At 34.5% G+C, this 22,097-nt stretch overlaps 1 protein-coding gene across 2 annotated transcripts in view; it reads right to left on the reverse strand.

Annotated features, from left to right (window-relative positions):
- Positions 1 to 14,999: 14,999 nt before the first annotated feature.
- KYNU (kynureninase) overlaps positions 15,000 to 22,097 on the reverse strand; it is a 133,861-nt gene continuing 126,763 nt past the window's right edge. For both annotated transcript variants that reach the window (XM_077767840.1, XM_077767839.1), the window contains exons 13-14: positions 17,491 to 17,721; positions 15,000 to 15,345 (exon numbers count right to left, since the gene is read on the reverse strand). In XM_077767840.1, coding sequence (XP_077623966.1) covers positions 15,208 to 15,345; positions 17,491 to 17,721 — 369 coding nt within the window. In that variant the 3' untranslated portion in view covers positions 15,000 to 15,207. The remainder of the gene's footprint in view (positions 15,346 to 17,490; positions 17,722 to 22,097) is intronic.

Raw genomic sequence — 22,097 nt, forward strand, 5'->3', positions numbered from 1 at the left:
CACTGCAGTGAGCTCATATTCTCCTCAGCATCTGAACAGCTAGAATCTGCTATTTCCAACTTTATAGACAATGTATCATTATTTAATTCCACAGAAGTCTCAGAAATTTAGAATTCTCCTTTGCTACTAAATAAAAAACTCAAAATGTCTTTCTATCATTGCAAAAGAACTTTAACCTGGGGATGCAGAAAAAGTTGTTTCAATAGAACACATTCACAAGAACTACATGTTCTTGTCTGCTTGGAGTCCAAAGGAGGGAAACCCCAGTCCAGAAATTGAGAAGCCTGAAATAGACAAATAGATGACTATGTGCTCCAACTGCAAGTCTGAAACCTACTGAGAGCCCCCCAGGAAGGAGTCCAAGAATTCTCCTTCCTGGCAAAGTTATGAGTAGATAATTTTTGGCTAGTACCTGAGCACAGGTTTATGCCCTAAAAATATATATATAAAGACCAACGAGCACCATCATTGAACCTACCAGAGGGTTTTAAGTAGTGCCTAATACTACTTAAGTGTGTGGAGACTACAACAGATCATCTCTAATACTTGGATCGGCACTATATGTGTAGACCCCCTACCCAAAACGCAGTTTGCCCAGTTCACATGTGCTACCTATAATTCTACACAGGGCTCAATCTGCTCCCTTCTTGCTATCCAATTCCCAGAATGCTCTATAGCTACAGATGCTTAAGTTCTAACAGTGAGATCCAGATCCTTAGTTTCATTACTCACACCTATTCACTGGTAGGTTGTTCCAGATCATTCTAAAATGTGCTGATAAATGTTCGACAGCCAGCAATCTGAGTATGTTTCAAGTATGCATGCTAGTTGATTATCTATGTACAATATGTCTAAGCTGAAAGTGGGAAAAAAGATATAATGAACCTATTCCTCAACGATGTGTGTCATTTGGCCAAAACATCATAGTTTTTGAATATTGAAAGAACATTCCTCAATTTTTTGTTATTCACAGTGTAGAAGTTACAGATATTATATACTTATATCTGTATAATTATTATTTTCTCATCCAAAAAAAAAAAACCAATAAAATCAAAGCCTGATTTGCAGTGTCTGTCAATTCCCATGATACAAATACTACCACCATGGCTGATTTCAACCTACTAATGTATGTTTATGCATGAAGAACTGGAAAGAAACACACCTATGCCATTACATATTTCTACTGTTCACATCTAATAGACATAAATAAATTTGAAACTATAGATAATAATAAAATGAGTAGGAAGTAATAAGCTTTGAATGTTTATTACCATATTTCTAAAACTTTTGAAATAAATATAGATGCACAGGAAGTTGCCAAGAGGCAACAAAAAGTTCTGGTGCAAGGTTCATTTGCCTACATCCAATGCTGACATTTTGCATAATTACAGTGTAATAATAAACTAAAAAGACTGACATCGATACAATCCATAGAGCTTATTCACATTTCATACCCCTCTGTGTGTGTATGTGTAGTTCTATCCAAGTTTATCACACATGTGTAGCATCATATAACTCTCAAAACAATCCAGACGTAGAGCTCATCTATGACCACAAGGCTATCTCATGTCAACCCTCTGTAGTCATTTGTCTCTTGATTTTCAATCTTTAAACTCTGGCAGCCACTAATCTGTTCTCTATATCTATACATTTGTTATTTCAAGAATGTTATATAAATTGAAACTTACAGTATGTAACTTTTTAAGATAGACTTTTGACTCACTCAATCTAATTCATTCCCTTGAGGTCCACCTAAGTTGCTAAAATTATCAATAGTTTGTTTTTTATATTTAAGAGTAGTATTTCATGGTATGAATGTACCACAATTTTCTTAACCACTCATCCAGTTAAAGACATTTGAGTATTTACAGTTTTTATATATTATGAGTAAAGATATTATGAATATTTGTATACATGTTTTTGCATTATGTAGGTTTTTATTTCTCTGGTATAAATTCCCCAAAGTACCATTATTGGGTTATATTGTAAGCATATTTTTGGTTTTAGAAGAAACTGCTAAGCTATTTTGCAGGGTATGACATACCATTTTATGTCATAGCCAGACATGTATAGGTAATCCAGTTTCTCTGCATTCTTAGCAGAATTTGGTATTATCACTATTTTTAAAGTTTTTGCCATTCTGTACATATTTTTGCATTAACATGGGCTACCCAGTGTAATCACTCATTTTATAGGATTTTATTTATTTATTTATTTATTTATTTATTTATTTATTTTAAGTAGGCTTCTCAGCTAGTGTGGAGCCCTACACAGGGCTTGAACTCATGACCCAGAGATCAAGACTTGAGTTGAGATCAAGAGTCTGATACTTAATTAACTGAGCCAAACCCCAGGATTCTCTGTTAAGAAATTATTCTCTGGGATCTTGGGTGGCTCTGTTGGTTAAATGGCTGACCCTTGGTTTCAGCTCAGATCATGGTCTAATGGTTTGTAAGTTCAAGCCCCATGTCAGGCTCTGCACTGACAGCTGTGGAGTCTGGGATTCTATCTCCCTTTCTCTCTGCCCCTCTCTGACTCACTTGCACACACATACACTCTCTCTCTCTCTCAAAATAAACATAAAAAAATTATCTTCTCAATTCCTAAAAAACGTAAATAAAATGAATTGAATTTTCTTTACAGCAAATGTTTCAAAGGGGAAGCAGCAATTTACCTCCTTAGTCCAACTAATTCATTCTTCCTTCTTTCTTGAATTATTTCTGTCTTTATTCATTTTCTCTCTTGTAAAGAAACTATGATTTTAAAATATTATCTAAGCTCTGCATAGTAAATAGCTAACTACAATATGAGTTGGATGAGCAGAGGACTATGAAGATAATTTTTTCTTTACTATATAGTTTCCCTATATCCAAACTCAGTTCTTACTAGAAATGTTTTGAAATATTGTCATATGTCTGGTATCAATGACTGGGGTGAGCTTTGTCCTTTGGATAACTTATTCTCTCTTTCAGTCATAATACATACATCTACACAAACTCACAGGCTTTAATTTTTCTCAGAAAATTCAAAATTTTCCGAATATACCTAGGTTTGCTGAGATAAATAGATCTCATTGTGATTCCTTCTTGAGTTTCTGATATTTGGAATAAAAACCCTTCTACATCTGCACTAGATGTATGGTGTTGTACATTGTCATCTGAGACTCTCTTCTTTTTCAGATTATGTATGTTAAATACACCGAAAGAAGAGCAGGTTTCTATTTATATGACACCATTCTTCCTCGACTTGCTCAAGCCTGGATTACAGTATGTTGTCTAGCTTCTCCAGAAATCTTCCTTTTTCATTTACGATAATAAAAATTCAATTTTTTTGTCCACATGTTTAAAATGTTTTAAAGCTGCCATTCAGTAACAGCCTTAGTTTAGTTACACACAAACTGTTTGAATGCCATCAGAACTTCTTAAGTTACAGCTTTCTCCCTAATTATGAGCCATACATTATTGTCTATATCATCTGTCAAATAAACAGCTTTTGTGTTTGCCAAAGGAATATCTGGAGGTGCTCTTATTTATACTGTATGTTGAAAATATAAATAAAAACACAAGCATGGTTTACGGCATGTGACAATTAATAAACCAGCACAATCCAAACATTACCTGTTTTTCCCCCTTGTTAACAGCATCTCTTTAAATACAGTTGATTTTTTTTTTAAGTCTGTATCCTTATACTCTTCTAGACAGGAAAAAAATTCAGTCTCAGTTTTCGCTAAAATTTTGGAGTCACTGTATATTAACCAGTAGAGACATGTAAAAATATGTTCAGAATTTAGGATTTTCTTAATATTAAGTTCAGACAGAAAGTATACCTACTGCCATGTGAACATATTGAAAGCAGATACAGGGCTAATGTTCAGCAGAACAGAAGAATATTAGTTTAAGTATTAATCAGTCTTCAGATAATCAATTATCAGTTTGAAATCAATTTTACTGTCTTCATTCCTTTCAGTGAATGTGATTCTGCTTTTCTAGAAGTTCAATTTCATACCTTAAGCAATATGTTTATATTATGATGGTTACAATGGACACAAATTAATTTTTCATGATTAAGCATAATTAATGAAATGATCTTGTTTAGATATTAGGTAACAAAAAACATACTGTAGTAAAGACAACTCTGTTCCATTAATGACAGATTGATTAATTCATCAATCGTTAGCTTTTAAATATAATGATTCTTCTTTCTTGACTACTTTCTATGTATCACACAATGTATGTTGTCTTTTTAATTTTTTATTAAAGTAATTCATGTCAATAGTTGACAGTACATAGTGTGGCCAGTACTAGTAATGGGTGCCACATACCATTTAAATGATTTCATGTATTTAACCAATTAATCTGTAGGACAACCCTATGAGGCAATACTATTATTATCAGATTTTACGAACAGAAATGAAATCACTGAGTATTTAAGTCACAGGATCACATGAATGGTAGGTATGAAGCCAATATTTGGACTCTGTAGTTTGGTTTCAGAGTCTCTGCACTTAGCTGTTACACCATACTTCTTTGCATATTTTGAATTTTATGCCCAAAACTAGTGGTCTTCTGACCCATCCACACCTACCTTTAATTTCTAACCAAGACCTGATGGCTCTCAATTATTTTACTGTTTCTACTTAATTTTAGCTCCATATTTTAAAATAATAGTAATTGATTAATTTTCTGTATCTTCACATTTGCAACATTATTTTTTTCTACTGCAGAAATTGAGGATTTAGTTATTAGAGATCTCCTTCTCCCCATGCCCACAAACATATACACAAACATAATGTTTCTTCACTCATCCTCCAAATATGGTACAGTCATGATTTAGATTACAGCAATGCTCATTGTTTGCATGTTTACAATTGCACAACTATTATTTACACCCGGTATTGTGTGTATATGATAGAATAGGAACATATGTAAAAAAACATTGAGAACATAGCATTTTTGTAATATCACATTGAGACCTTGAGGGGTATTGCCTACACTGTTTACTCTGCTGTTTCTTTTAGTGTACAGCTTATTTTTTTTATTATTAATAATTGATTTCTTTTAAATTTGCTTAGTATGGTCTCTATACTAATTTGGATCTTTAAATTAGTTTTGACAGAATTTAAAACTCTTCTCAGAATAGTGAACTATAACAAGCATTAGGCATTCCATCAGTTTGTGGGGCTGGGAGTGAGTGAGGGAAAGTGAAAGAGGGAGAGAGAGAAGACATCCATCCCATGGAGTGGAGCCTTCTCAGGATTTGCTCTAGTCCCTTATGGCTCCTCTTTATGGTTGAGGGACAGTTGTTGTCCTGGGACTTCTCTTCATGCTCATTTTGGGAATCTTTCTATTTTTTCCCTCCTTTATGTGACTCAGTCTTTCAGTAAATAATGAGAAGTAATAAATGGAAAGAAAACATCCTAAGACCTTGCCTACCTGAAAATATCTTTATTCTACCTTTACATTTAATTGATGGTTTGGATTGGAAAGTAGAAATACTTTTTCAAAAGCATCCTTCATTGTTCTCTATCTTCCAAATTTGGTGATGAGAAGTCCTATAGGTTATGACTATTGATGTTTTTAGTGTAATTTAATTTTATCTGTTTTATAATCTTCTTTGTATACCCAATGCCTTACTTTTTTTTCCTGTGATGTGATTTCTATTTTTAAAAAGTTTATTTATTTTGAGAAAAAGAGGGAGTGCAAGTGGGGGAAGGGAGAGAGACAGAGACAGAGAGACAGAGAGAATCCCAAGCAGGCTCTGTGCTGATGACATTCCATCTGATGAACTGTGAGATCTGAAACTAAGAGTCAAATGCTCAACCGACTGAACCACCCATGCGCCCTGTGGTTTACACTAAAAAATAAATTTCTTATGTTTATTACTCAATGAGCCTCTTTAGTCTGAAAGTATATATTTTAGGATGAGTTCTTGAAGAGGTTTTTTTTTTAAATAATTTTCTCCTATTTTTTCTGCTCTTTCATTTTTAACTACTCTTAGGTGTTGAACTCCTGTAATCTTACAATTGCATAATTCGTTGGTTCTACTTTTGAGATAATGCCTCAAAATTATATTCCAAAATTTCACTTGAATATATAATTTCTGATATATTTTTAATTTCCAAGAGGTTTTCCTTGCTTTCTGTCCTCTTTAATAGTTTTCTTGTTCCATGGCTTTCCTTTCCTTTAGAAGATATTAGCAATAACTTTCCTCACTTTTTCCTCTTTCTTTTTGTTTTCCATTGTATTATTTGTGTTCTGTTTGCTCTTTTGGATTCCCTGCATTTTAAATGTTATTGTCAAATGTGTGGTGCTACTTTGTGTTCATTCATTTTTAAAACTGGAACTCTAAAAACCAGGTGCAAGCATTTTGTGCAGGGGCAGAACTTTTTGATTGGTGGGCAGCATTGTACCACAATGAGACCCAATACAAGCATTTGTAGCTCGTATCAAGTGGACTGGACAGTTTTCCCAGAGAGATATCTATAATCTCTATTGTATTCCTCAGGCGGGCTGGAGAAATGGAGGATATGATCCTGGGGCGCATGGGTAATTTCTTGGGAGCCAGTAGGGGGAGTGAATTGGGACTTTTACTATTTAGAATACAAATTTTGCTGAATCACTCCATTTTCAGTCAAATGGTTCATCCATCTCCTCAGCTGTCCTCATGTTCCTAAGCCCAGAAATACAGTAGCTTGACCCCTCTAGAAGTAATCTCTTGCCTTTGTGGGTGGGGGAAAGATGCAATATTCTGACTGCACAGGTTGGAGGAAGGGATCTGGGGTCCAGCCGAATTTTACAGACTCTGAACCACCTGTTTCCCATCCCACATGCACCTGGCCTTCTGAAATAACTGGTACCCGCAATTCATAACCATTTCAATGGTTCTTTGACCTGAGTCAGACTGCTATTCTTTAATATCCCTCTCTGTCACACAAGGAATCATATTTTAGGTTTCTGTTCCCAGTTTCCTCTGCTTTCCAGCTTCAGAAGTGTCTTGACACTTTCATGTACTCTCATCCTTTATCATTTTGGGGGTCTATGTTTATGCCACTTTTATTCATTTACTACTATTTTTTTGTGAGATAGATGTATAATATTACCTAGAAATATAGATTAGTATGCAGTAATTTTGTTTCCTTATAGAATGATCTATAATCATAGGGGCACCTGGGTGGTTCAGTTGGTTAAGCATCTGACTTTTGCCTTTGGCTCAGGTCATGATCTCACAGTCTGTGATTTCGAGCCCCACATCAGGCTCTGTGCTGACAGTGTGGAGCTTCCTTGTGATTCTGTCTCCTTTCTCTCTGCCCAACCCCTTTCTCTCTCACTCTCTCTCTCTCTCAAAAATAAATAAACATTAAAAAATAAAATTAAATGATTGTAACTGACCCAACTTTCCCAGTGGAAGTATTTGAAAACATTTAGTTTACTTGTCTTACTTTTATATTTTTATGGTTTTTTTTCGAAGAACTTGAGATTTTTTAATTGATGAAGTAATCACACAAGTACTGGAGGTAGATAAACTGATCACAGTCAACTTTGACTGAATTGAAAGCAATTCAAAAGAAATATTCTTTAACCTTTAACATACTTTTTTTTCAAATCTAAGTATTGTTGAGAGAAGAAAATGTAAGAGAAAGATAACAAATATAGTGTATAAAAATATATATAGCAAGTTTGTTATGAAATAAGTTAATATGGCCATCAATAAAACCAAGTAACAGTTATAAAATAGCAATATTATTTAGAATTCAGTGAAAAATGTGACATTTGGAGTCAGTTACCAGTTTCAAACAGTCTGGTTCTGTTGTTGCCTCCTAAAAAAAGCCTGTCTGTGATTCTCTCTTTCTGTTCTTTTTTTTCCTCTTAATTGCCATTTTTTCCTAGACCAGCTGTAGCATCTATGTCCTGACTTTGATCCAACTACTTACTTTAACCCATAGAGAAAATGTCTCCCATAGACTCTGCATATATCACTGCAATGTCTCCATTCTTGACAAGCTTGCTGTTTTAACACAATAGAATGCAAGGAGAGCTGCATAAAGTGAAGCTCCCACATACTGTGGAAGAGAAAATTAAGACCTCTGTTTAGTAAATATTGGCACAAAAATGCAGTTCTTTTCACCTAAAATAATATTGTGAATATATGCAATTGAAATTTCAACTGAGACCCAGGAATTCATAGTTAGTTTGTCTTCTGTGAGAAGTCATGCTTCAAAGTATTATTCTCATATGATTTACAACAATGAAATCATTCTCAACTTTGGTTCTGGGGGGGGGTAATGGAAGATCGTTTTTGAGGCCCTTTAAAGACAAAGGAGGATGCAATGTGATAGTAAACGTGACATAACCAGTGGTGGCCTCAAGGTAAAGATGGATAGCATATTTGACTTGTTATAATTGCATATTTCTCATTAATTGCCTGCTTACAGGAGCGTAAGTAGGAGTGCTTGGGTGGCTCTGTTGATTAAGTGTCTGACTCTTGATACTGGCTCATGTCGTGATCTCGTAGTTCTGAGATGGAGCCACAAGTAGAGCTCCCATCTGAGTGTGGAGCCTGATTGGGATTCTCTCTCCCTCTCCCTCTGCCCCTCCCCAATACATTCTCTCTCTCTCTCAATCTCCTTCTCTCTCTCTCTCTCAAAATAAATAAATAAAAACTTGGGGCACCAGGGTGACTCAGTTGGTTGAGTGTCTGACTTGAGCTCATTCAGGTCATGATCTCAGGGTTCCTGAGTCAGAGCCCTGCATCAGGCTCACTGCTGTCAGTGCAGAGCCCACCTTGGATCTTCTGTCCCATCCCCCGCCTCTGCCCCTCCCTCACTCATGCTCTCTCTCTCAAAAATAAATAAAAAATGTTTAAAGAATAAAAAATAACAACTTTAAAAAAAAAAGCCTACACAACACAGCGGTAAGTACTGAGGGGCATACAAAAAAAATTAACCAAGTTATATTAAGGTAGAGAGAAAAGACACATACAAGTATGATGTAAGATACAATGCTCCTTTCAAAATCCATCACGAGGAAAGTACAGATAAAATTTTCTGGCATGTGGAGATACAAGAGATTGTTTCCACCATAAGAATAAGGGTGGAAAAGATTATATACATGATTTTATTAAAATCATAAATTTTGAGGTAGTGTCCTGGATTCTTATCTAAGTCGTCACAATTTATTGTTTCTTTTTAGTTTTCAAGTATTAACAAAAGTAGAGAGAATCTTAAAATTCTTTAGAATTATCAAGATTTTGTCATACATTTTTCTCTTTCTTTCCTTCTTTCCATCATCCTTTCTTCCTGTGGTATAAAGAGTAATCACCCCCCAAGATGTAAAAATGTTCAGGTCTTAATATCCAGAACATATTAATGTTTCAGATTATATGACAGAGGAGAATTATGATTGCAGGCAGAATTAAGATTATTAATCTATTTACTGTAAGAGAGAAATAATCCTGGATTATCCACTTGGGCTCACTGTATTAACAAAAAACCTTGAAGGGGAAGAGACAGAAAAACTAGTAAAGCCCTTGAAAGCAGAAGAGGGAGACAGAAGGGTAGAGTTAGCACCTCTGTGACAATGAAAAAATGAATCAGAGAGATGTAACATTGCTGGCTTTGAAGATGGAGGAAGGAGACCAGAGCCAAGGAATATAGGAAATTTCTAGAAGCTGAAAAAAGCAAGGAAATTCCCTCAAGAGCTTCTGAAAAGGAACCCTACCAAAAACCTCAAATTTGGTCCAGTGAACCAACCAGTTCTGTAACGCACAGGACTGTAAGATAATAAGTGTGTTATTGATTTAACATATTTTAACACATTTTAAGCCACTAAGTTTGTGGTAACTTGTTTGTCAGTATTATTATTTTTTTGAGTGGGGTGGGAGGCAGAGGAATTTCAAAGCAAACTCCAGACTTTGTATCATTTTTCTCTCAAAATAAATACACATTTAAAATGCAGGAATTTGAATTACTATTCCTAGTGAGATGTAATCAATGGATATTTTTTAAAAAAGCTTCAAATTACTTAAACTGCTTTAATAATATGGTTCATAATAGCTTTGGTATAATATCCATTAATTCTAAGATTATGTATATACATATGATAAGTTAGTATTTATTATATATGATAAAACAAGTAATTAATATTGTTAGAACCAAGATTTTCTGCATTAAGAGAAAAAGCATAAAATTAAGTTAAATAAAAAATCCAGAACCAAGATTTTCTGCATTAAGAGGAAAAGTATAAAATTAAGTTAAATAAAAAATCCTTTTTCTTATATTGAATTTAAAATATGAACATGAAATAAAGATATAATTTTAATAATTTATAATACAATCCTGAAAACTATGATTAACTAGATTATAATGGGCATGCTTACTGTAAGATTATGGCTTCTAATTACCATTTTCCTCCAAAGGAACTGAATATTCTTAGAGAAATAAGTGATGTCAAGGTTAAGATAGGAAATACACAAGGTGAGTCTGCATCTTTGCACACCATAAACAATACAAATAACCAAAAACAATTAAGGTATTATCAAAAGGACTCTGGAGTCCTACTGATGAGTCAAAAATTGGAAAAAAGAGCATTAATAAAAAATAATTGCAATAAACCAAAAAACATCATAAATGTTTAAATCCATTTGTTCATAATAATCCTCTGTGTTATTTTGTTCTTTGAAAATACGTCTTGCTGAGATTAAAATACAGTGTTACTAAAGGGCAGGAAACAAATTTGATCTTTTGAAAACACAAGATACAGATGCTAATCATCCACATAAGCATCAAACCCATCATTTTAGTTACAGATGCCCTATTCCAGTGATTTCCCATGTTGTGCTTTATAATATAATGCTTTCAGGGTACTTGCAGGTTTCTTTCCTAAGATGATGCAAAAACCCATTTACTTCAAAATCAATGATCTAGCAATTTCAATTTATGGAACAAAAGCATAACACAATTTGAATGTAAACTCACATAATTTTGAACTCAAGAGTAATTAGAAAGTTACTGAGTAGAAAATAACTGTAGAAAAACTTTACTTCTTTAATTTGAAATTTAGTTATTGACTTCACACCCAGCCTTTTCCACAGTCAGTTTTCTATAATAAGTATACTTTAGTGTTACGCAAATAACTCTATGTATTAAAATAGCTCCCAAGGACATCACTATGAAGAAATTTGTATTTGGGCACCTGGATGGCTAGGTTGGTTAGTCGTTGGACTTCAGCTCAGGTCATGATCTCGCAGTTTGTAGGCTTGAGCCCTGCGTTGGGCTCTGTGCTGACAGCTCAGAGCCTGGAGCCTGCTTCTGATTCTGTGTCTCCCTCTCTCTCTGTTCCTATTCCTCTCACACTCTGTCTCTCTCTCTCAAAAATAAATAAACATTAAAAAAATTAATAACAAAAGTAAAAAACTTATATTTATATCAATGTGCATCAGTTATTAAGAAAGTACAGTTCATTTTCTACAGAGAAAACAGGAAGTGCATACTATTTTTCATTTTTAGTCATAAAACATTTCATGACAGTTTAGCATCTTATGGGGGATTAAATAATTGAAAACAAAAATAAAAATCAATGGCAAAAAAATGCCTTTTATAATGAGATGGCATGAAAGTAAGAAATTTTAAGAACCTTGAAATGAAATAAAAGCAGGAACCTGGAAAGTAAAAGTATGGGTTGCACACTAAAAGTGTCTGCTACATCCTAGAGTGATTGAGCTTCATTGCTGATAACTAAATGGGACATTGAAGAAGCTTAGGATTGGCCACATAAATAAACTGATGGAAGAGCCCTGCATAATGTTAGCAACCAAATAACATGTAAAAGGTCAGCAAGAAAAATTAATATCTTCAGAGAGTTGGTAACTATAAATTTGCCCTCAAAAGGATTAATACTTCTAATTTCATACTATCCATGTGATTTGAAATACCTGAAAACAAAAATTTGAAGTGTTCTTGTGTCAGTAATGACCCCAAGTAATTGGCAGAACCAAAAATGAATATTTTTGTAAAGACATTTAACCCAGTTCTCAAAGAATTCCAAAAGAGTCAATATAAATGAGTAGTTTAAAGTTAACAAGCACAATATACACAAGGAAACAAGTATTATTTGTGAAAGACAACAGAAACATAACTGAAATTTATCAGGCATTGGATATAGAAATATAAAAGGCTTATGGTTATTTGCACTAGATGAAGGAAATGCTATGTTAGATTGGGTTTCCTAGAAATAGAGACCAGTATTTGGGTTAATATGTTTTATTGAAGGAGTGTTCCTCAGGGGGGAAAGAAAAAAAAAAACTGTGAAAGAAGGAATAAAGGAAAATATGGGAAGGGAAAGAGCTGAGCAAGGGTAAAAGTCATGTAATACTCTAGTCTTGTCTCAATAAATAGATTAAGGATAGTTTCTGAAGCATAAACAACAGTGTATATGCATCTCCTCATTGAGTTTCTACTTCTACTTGTGTGGAAAAAGAACATTCATTCTGCTCTACTGAATAACATTCACCCTGTTATTTTAGTAATCACCCTGGCTATGTAAGCCTGCATACATCACAAAGGCAATCAATCAACAGCTACTATTGGCAAGGATCAAGTGAAGAGAACTCCTGTTTCCTATTGACTGGAATGGAAAATAGTTCAACCACTTTGGAAGAGTTTGATACTTCTTAGTGAAGTTGATCATGTGTGTGTCCTTTGACCTGACATTTTCACAGAGGAAACTTTTGAATCTGTGTACCAGGAATGTTAATAGCAGCACCGTTGCAATATTAAAGATATTGGGAAGAACTCAAATGTTCACTAGTAATGGAACAAATTAATTACTCCAATTACATGCTATGAAAATGGATGAAAAGCTATATGCAACAAATGGATGAATCTCAAAAACTTAACACTGAGCAAAGGAAGTAGAATATATACAATACACTTAAATTCACATAAAGTTCACACAAAGGCAAAATCAGCTGATATATTCTTATGGTACATATATAGGTATAATACTTAAATGGAAGTAAGGGAATGATTAGTACAAAATGATTACTAAGGTTATGTCTACATTTGGGGAGGAATGGGAATGCAAACAGAGAGAAAGGGAATTTCTAATGCTTTGTTTCTAAACTTGCATAATGGAAGACATAGTGCTGATTATGCTTTAAATGGTTTATATATATAGCTTGATGAAATTTTAATGTGATTAGCATATTTTATTTTTAAAAAATTTTTTCATGATATTTTAGAATTTAAAGTTATAAGCACCATCATATACCTCCCCTTACTTGACCATCTAATTAATACCCTTCAGGTTTTTCTTATAGTATCATTTGTTTTTCTTTCATAAAACTTACAGTTCGTAATTGCATATTTACTTGGGTATTTATATGTTTACTCCCCATTTCTCCTACTAAGCTACATGCTCCCTGAGAGCTAAAACCATGTCTGTTTTGCTTACATCTTGTGAGCTTCAAAATGATTTCTCCTACATGAAGTTGTATATAGTCAAATTTTAGGGTTTTGAGAAATTTTCCATCCACAAAGATGAGTTTTGCCAAAAGTTGGAGGTGGCAGCTTTGCTAAAGCAGTTATGCAACCACTCAAATAAGTAAGCCAACGTATAACTATATTAGCACAATGCATGGTACATGGTGAGTACACAGTCCATATCAATAGTTGCTGGACTTGGTGTCAGTCTGCATCTTTTTATTTAACTCTAGTGATTGTCTGAGTTAATTCCATTCAAATTTGTTCACTGGGAGCAATGATTACACTGTAGTCACTCTTGCTGCCTATGTATATAAATGTAGACTGTTTTGCCAATTCATGAAAGTGGTTGCATCATCAACAACTGAAAACTAGGGGAGTCCAACAGGGCTGAGTGTAACTGCAGTTTTCCTAGTGGAAACATAGGTCCAGAGATTTGAGTTAGAGGTTGAGAGATCAAGCACTCATTTGCTAATTCTAATTCTCAATTGCAAATATCTTGGGGTGATTTATGTCACTGTTTTAGAGACAGAGTAATATCTTCTACGGGGAGGGGGGTGGACTTGGGTGACTCAGTCAGTTAAGTGTCCCAAGTCTTGATTTTGGCTCAGGTCATAATCTCACAGTTTGTGAGATGGAGCCCCGCATCTGGCTCTGAACTGACAGTGTAGAGCCTGCTTAGGATTCTCTCACTTCCTCTCTCTCTGCCCCTCCCCCACTCACACTCTCTATTTCTCTCTCAAAATAAATAAATAAACTTTTTAAAACCTAGTCTTCTATCAGGAAGGGTTCCCATTTAAAAAAAAAAAAGAAAAAATAATAACATTTAAAACAGGGATAACCTTGAAAAATGGATTAGGATCCAAGAGTAGCTGGGCAAGTAAATTTAGTGAGTTTCAACCAACATTTGATGTAATGAGATAAAGTGAATAATAAATAGCAGAGCATTAATAACTTATGAAACTCTTATTTTTGGTATATATACCATTTTTTAAAATAACGTATCTAAGATGCTATCTCTTCATTGTGAGAAACATGCTAATGTCAGGGATGGTAACATGAAAGAATGGTCAAGAGAAATTATAACAATCATTGATTGAAAATTGAAAAAATTATTTTTTATAGATGTTGAACTATGATAAAAATTTGTATATTATAATCAATAAAATAAGGCATAAACATATACATACTAGTATCTTATATTAAACATATTTCTTAGTGTGGAATGTGGCCAAAATATTTGAAAGCTACTACTCTAGAAAATGTATTTTCTGTTCCTTAGATGAGAGTTGGATGAAATATTGCAAAATCATACATATATCAGACTGTGAAATTACAGTGACTATAAGAAACTCTTTGGTAAATTAAAACTAAAGCAACATTTCTAAAATTGACACAAAAAATTGCACATATATTATGAAGTTGTCAGTCAAATTATAAATTAAATCAACATAAAGCATTCACTGACCATGAAATGTGACAGCTAGCTAAGACTGTATACATAATACTTGGACCAGTGAAAACTTTGATCCACCATGAATGGAAAAATTGGACAGACATGTGGATTCCTCAGGACCCCAGACCCTTAGAGATAATGTATCAGATTTTTCTGTAAACCATACAATTTATTGCCAGTTATGTGCAATTGGTTTTGAAAAGCTTTCAATTATTAAAATTAGAACAACGATAATAAAACAGCCATAGTAGCTTTTAGTATTACTTAAGTTGTTCTAAAGAACATTGGTATTTTTGGTTTCTGCAGAGTCAAGTGCAGAAGCAAGTATTTTGATAAACTTATAAACATCATGAAAAGAGTTGTAGAGAGGAACTGGAGCCACTCGGATGCCATCTGGTTCCCGCTTGTCACACTGTGGTGGAGAAAATAAAGCCACAGGAATGTTAGCACTTTTCACATAATGAAAATCTACATTCAAGATAAACCCACATAAAGCAATCATGTTGATTTCTCTAAAACTTAATATATAAGCATTTTGTTAATTTTATTAAGATGCAATATTTCCACATCATTTGAACTCTCTTCTTAATAATAGTTAAAATATGAATGAATATCATAAGGATCCAAAGTGCTTTCCTGAAATCCACTCAGCAAACATCTTCTTGAACATCTAGTAAGTCATATACGCAATTTATCTGTGGGGGGACTGTAAGAGACTGGAGCCCTCAGGCACATCATTTAAATGAATGAGAACCTTAGGGGCATCTTGGGGACACAGTCGGTTAAGCTTAAGCGTCCAACTCTTGATCCTGGCTTGGGTCATGATCACATGGTTTGTGAACTCAAGCCCCACACTGGGCTCTGCACAGGATCTTGGGATTCTGTCTCTCCTTCTCTCTGCCCCTACCTCACTTGTGTTCTCTCTCTCTCAAAAAAATGAAAACTTTAAATGATAAAAAAAAATAATTCAAAAAATGAATGAGAACCTTAAAAATAAAAGTAGATAAGTAAATAAACAATCAAACAAATAAATAAATAAAAGGGAGTGCCTGGGTGGCTCAGTCAGTTGAGCATCTGACTCTTCATTTTGGCTCAGGCCATGATCTTAGAGTTTTGGGACTGAGCCCTGCATTGTATTCCCTGCTGAGTTTGGAGCCTGCTTAGTATTCAATTCCCTCTCTCCTCTCACTCTCTTTCTGTGCCCCTTCCCCCATTTGTGCTCTCTCTCACTTTTTCTTTAAAATAAAATAAATAATTGAAAATGAAAAAAGAAATGAAAGAGAACCTCACTGACACCTGGAGCATTTTAGTTACTTATTTGTACATAATCCTCTAATCCCTAATCTCACAGGTAAGGAATAGGCTATATCCCTGAAATGTCATGAAACTGACCCAGATAATTTGGTCTAGCCTGAAGATCACTATGATCAACCTTTAAGAAACATTCACTAGGCTTAGACAATACAGTAAATTGTTTATTTGTTCTGGACCATTTAATTTCCATAACAACTTTTGGAGGTAAGCATTTTTGCACCCAAAATCCAGATGAGAAAATTCAAGCCAATAGACATGAACAAACTTTCCCAAGGAGCACACAGCTTACAAATGCATTGGAACACCAATATATGGATTTGTGCCTCCAGAATCTGAGATAACCTCTCCCCAAGAGTTAGTGAGCCAGTCACTTGGATTTCTCAGTCAGTTGAGGGTCTGATACTTGATTTCATCTCAGGTCATGATCCCAGGATCATGGCATCAAACCCTGCATCAGGCTAGGCTCCATGTTGAGCATGGAGTCTGCTTAAGTTTCTCTCTTTCCCTCTGCCCCCACTCACGCTCTTTCTTTCTCTCTAAAACAAAGCAATCAAACAAAAACAAAAAAACAAAGCAAAAAAAATAAGGATCACATGAGTGGAGCAATTTCTAAATTATATGTCTACTGGATATAGATACAAGACCATCATTTTTCCTGAAATCACCCTATTAACATTTATTTTCTTTAAGAGAATAGAATGATCACTTAGACCCAAGGGTTAAAAAAATAATTTCATACAATGTTAACACCCTTGAGATGGATTTACAGCTCTTTTTTGATTAAAATGACAAGTTTGAAAATGACTTGGCTCAATCAAACAACTAAATAAGACTGACTCTTTTCCTCCTCCTCCACTATATTATGTTCTTTAATTCTAGTCATTCAATGAACATATATATTTGGGCTTTCACTACTAAAAACCAGTGAAAACATTTCCTAATTGACTATGATAAAATCATTTTTTTCGCTCAAACTATAATAAAAAGAATGAATAAATTATGGAAAGCTGGTTCCTCATCCAAAATCTGTGGTTTCTTCCCTTTTATCTCTTTTATCAGAAATGACAGACCTCTATGTCCTTCAATTAACACAGTGATGCATGCTTAGTTGACACATAATGCATCCTCCCAAACTGACTCATGTGAAATAACAAGCAACAGTGAATTAACAAAAGAACCCAAAATTTACCCCAACAAGCAACCCAGAGAGAAAACCTGGTAGCAAAGCAAGAGATATACTTACAACCACTCCTCGTTTTTCTAGTTCTTGGAATACATTTTTTATTGGAATAGAAAATGTTAGTGTTAGTTGGCAGCCACGATCCTCTATGCGGGATGGAGTAATTATGTTCACAAATGGTCTCTTGGTATCTGCTTTATCTTTGTTATAGTAATGGTTGATCATGAATTCCAGATAACCAGTTAGCAAAATAGATTTTCTCCTCAATGCTTTCATAGTCGCTTGCTTAAAGATCTACAGAATGAGAAACAATCAGATTGACAGTGTCTTCTTGATTTACAAAGAAGCAAAAGTTGACTGAAAATCATGTTAAAAAAGGAAATGCCTACTTTTGACCTTTCCAAAAACATCCTGTTTTACATCCTTTGTAAAAACATATCTCTTTTAAATGCTTGGCCATTAAAAGCTAAATGCAAAGTTTCCATGACAGGAAAACTGTACAAATGTCATTTGAACAATACTTGCTAAAGAAGAAGAGAAAAGTATGGTAGTATAATGTTCCTTTACAGTTATTTTACATTAGCTCAGTATAATTAGTATAAGTAAAACATACCTCAATAAATGCATTTAAAGATCATGAAAGTCAAATCTTTTCCCCAAAACCATTTTACACAATCATAATCAAGAAGACTTTTTTTCCATTCTGATAAAGTTTTTTAGTTCACACAAAAGCATAATAAGAGATAAACACTCATGTATATATGAAAGGCAGTGTTACCAATATTATTTATAATTGTCTACCCGATTCCTAAATCTCCCTAGCTTAACAGTAAGCAAACAGTTGTATAATAAAGTTGAGCTTTGTCAGCCAGGGAGGCAAACCATGTCAGATAATACATACATGTTAGTACTGATGCAGTTAGGTTCACTTCTCTGTCTCTCTTTACCTTTCTATCTCTCTTTTCTTCCCTCTCTCTTTCTTTTTTATCTTTCCTTCTTCTTTCATTATTTCCCCCCCTGCTAAACTCTAGCACTGCGGTGAAAACCCTGCCATTTGCTGCCTGAAGTTTTTTATATTAAGATGAGTGACAAGTGCACACAATAACTGGTTTTGGAACATTAGAGGTCAGAACAGACATGCTTTTCTAGCTTATCTCTTAAGGTCAAGTAGAGTTTAAAAATATATCCTACATATAAGAACTGAATGAACTGCAAACAGAGTGTGATGCACTGGCATGCCACTTAATATCCCTTTTCTGTATCACGTTATGCCACAGAGCAAAGATAGGGTCACGCAGGGACATTTATGAAGACTGTATGAAGCTTGGAAAAATAGGTACTTCCGTATAGACATGTGGTATGCGTGAGCAGGCATTCTAGTAGAACTCAAACCATTTGGGCAAAGATTTCCTTGACCTATATTGCATGAAGGCTATGGATTTGGCTGAAGGAGCCCAAGGGAGGTGCACTGAGGGTAACAGAATCCAAGGAGGAGAGGAGAAACAGGGTAGAATGGTTTCCATCTCTCTCCCCCACCAGATAGCGCAGACTATGGAAGAAATCGGCTGCAAGTAGAGCTTGATGTCTTTTCAGAAAGTGTCTGAGGTCAGCAATACAAGCAATCCTGCTCTGGGACTCAGTTAACCCTAGTTATGTCGCGTTTGATAGGAGGCATCTCTTCGTTGCCTTGTGCAAAAGAAATGTAAGTAGATTCGCCCAAGGTGGACTCAAGAGCACACAGCCAAGTTTTGGATCAAGAGAGCCTGGAGGAAGAACCACTTCTCATGAAGGGCAGGAGCAGGGACAGGCAAGGCACCACCCACATGTGGCGTGGTTGTCAGGACAGGAATAAAAGAATAGGAGAGGTGTTTTCCCAATCTTCTCTTTGCACATTAAAAGTAATTTGAGGTAAATTTCATTTATAAATAATTCTGAAAAACCTTCTGGTTCTGTTCTAAGCCCCATAAGATAACAGGTAAGAGCAATGTGCAAAGTACTACTTTTAATGATATTTCATTTGTATTTATAGGTTAGTAAGACTTGGGGGAAAATTATTTAAATTTATTGCTTTTTTTTAAGGAGAGTATGTTCTTGCAGATTTCTCTGATAACTCGAAACTGATGTTTTTTTGTTATGACAGTCTCAATTTTAACATACTGTTACTCTTTGATAATAAAATAAGTTTTAAGCATGAAACCATTTTCCATCATTAAACCACAGTAAAGTCAGCTTCATTGTGAGGCACTCAAAATCCTGTCAGAGGGTGTAAAGGTCTCTTCTGAGGCCTCACATAAAAAATTAAGAGAGGATAATAGGAGTTAACTAGAGAACAGAATAAATATCTTTTCTTTTTGGCTTCTCATTATTTCTATGTTTTCAGTATTGAGAAAGGATTATTTTTTAAATAAAAATGAAAACCATAGGTTAAAAATATTCAGCTTATAGCAATTCCTGGCAGAGTTTCAACTACTTGGGTTATTTTTCTTACTAAGGAAAAAGAATACAAAGCTAGAAAAGTTAGCTAAGTTTAAACAGGAAAAAGAAGTATAGTATGACATTTTCAATTCTTGAAAAATTCTTTCTCTTAAATTCTTAAAATTGGCTGCCTAATAACTTTCTGAGGATATAGTACATTTCTTCTTACTTGATGTGAAATTAAATTTTTTAAATGTTTATTCACTTGAGAGAGAGAGAGAGAGAGAGAGAGAAAGCATATAATTGAGGGAGGGGAAGAGAGCGAGGGAGACACAGAATCTGAGGCAGTCTCCAGGCTCTGAGTTGTCAGCACAGAGCCCAATGCAGGGCTTGAACTCATGAAATGTGAGATCATGACCTGAGCCAAAGTTAGATGCTTAACTGACTGAGCCCTCCAGGTGCCCCACCTGAAGTGTATTTTAATTGAGCACTCTAATTTTATATTTTGGAGCCATTTATTTCACTATAAATTCATATACTAAAATGGTCTAAAAACTGTCTACTTACTGCATGCAAGTATGACCCTACAAAATACAATAGATGTATTTTTAATTTCAAGTTAGCAATTCAAAGATTGAGGAGACTTCTGAAATAATCTGGTCTAAACATCTTCATTTTAAAAATGAGACAAATGAATTCGAGAGCATATAGAATCAAGAGAAAGTTGTCACCTATCTAAGGTCACACTTGGTGCCCAGGTGAGGGATAGGGTATATGCCTCCTGGTTCCTACCCTGGTTTCTATTGATCCACATGTTTTTATTTGTAAAATTTGTACCATATTTTATCATATATATTTGTACCATTGTATTTGTACCATATAAATATATAATACAAATGACTAAGAGCCACTAATATAAAGGACAGTTTGGAAATTAATAATAAGGTGCTATTTTTCATGTTATCAATCAATTGGATGCACATACAATTGTAAATAAAACATATTATTTTTTTAAAAAAATCATTGCATTGCAAAACTGAGATCATATCCATATATACTGATTAAGTTTAGAATCTCTCCTCCAGTTGATATTAGACTATGTAGAATATTTTTTGAAAGAAAAGTAACTACAACAAAGAAAAGCACTGTAATTCATGCATCTACTTCTCTCATTGACTCAAATTTCAGTCACCTATCTCCTATAATGCAGTAACTTAAGCACAGTAGCAACATGATTACTGCAATGATGCTTATGCACATGGCATCTGGGGGGTAGACCATTTTAGCAGTTAGGTAAAGAATAAGAAGAATGGCATGCATTGTTTTGTAATGTCAGAATTTTGCAATTTATAATGGGGAGGAAGAATTTCAAAAACACTTTCTTCAACACATTTGATTACCTAATGACAATTTTGGTTAGAATGTAGCCTTAGCAGTAAATAACTTAAGTACAGTATTTCTTTCCTTTTTTTCTTCATTTTTTGTTTTTATTTATTTTGAATGACAGAGAGAGTATGAGCAGGGGTGGGGCAGAGAGAGAGGGAGAGAAAAAAATCCAATGCAGACTCCATACTTTCAGTGCAGAGCTCTGGCATGGGGCTCCATCTCATACACCCTGAGATCATGACCTGAGCTGAAATCGAGACTCAGACACTTACCCAACTGAGCCACCAAGCACCACTTACTTAAGATATTTCTAAGAGGCTCCAGGAAAATACTTATGTGATAAAAGAAGTACATATCCCACTCTTGTGGACTTTAGGGTCCTTTTGCTATTTGTTTAGATGTTTAAAAAAATCAATCAATCTTCAGATTCCAGCTGAAAATTAAAACCTTGTCTAGGTTACTACAATACAGTGTAATAAGGTGATGAATACTTCTGAGCTTTTTATTATTCAAGCCTAGCCTAGGGGACCAGAGCAGGAAAATTGAGAATGTGACTTCTTTTCCATGGCAGAAGGGATAAATACTTGACACCAGCCCACTGTAGAAACATACCAAAGTTAGAGCATCTAAAAGAAAATTTCAAGATCTGGCCGAGAACTCATTTGCAAAGATCAGGAAAATCAGAGAACTTCAAGTACCAGTTCTTCCTAAGGCACACCTCTGTGCTTTTCCTATTGTAATTCACCTTCTCCCTGATACATACTTGCAAAGTGAGAAAAACTGTGTATAATTTTAAAACGGTTTAACAGAAGTTTTCTCTGAATAGATATTATAAAAATAATTCAAATATCATTATCTGACTTGCAAAC

Source organism: Crocuta crocuta, unplaced genomic scaffold, assembly GCF_008692635.1.
Source record: "Crocuta crocuta isolate KB4526 unplaced genomic scaffold, BGI_CrCroc_1.0 scaffold154, whole genome shotgun sequence".
Taxonomy (NCBI): Eukaryota; Metazoa; Chordata; class Mammalia; order Carnivora; family Hyaenidae; genus Crocuta; species Crocuta crocuta.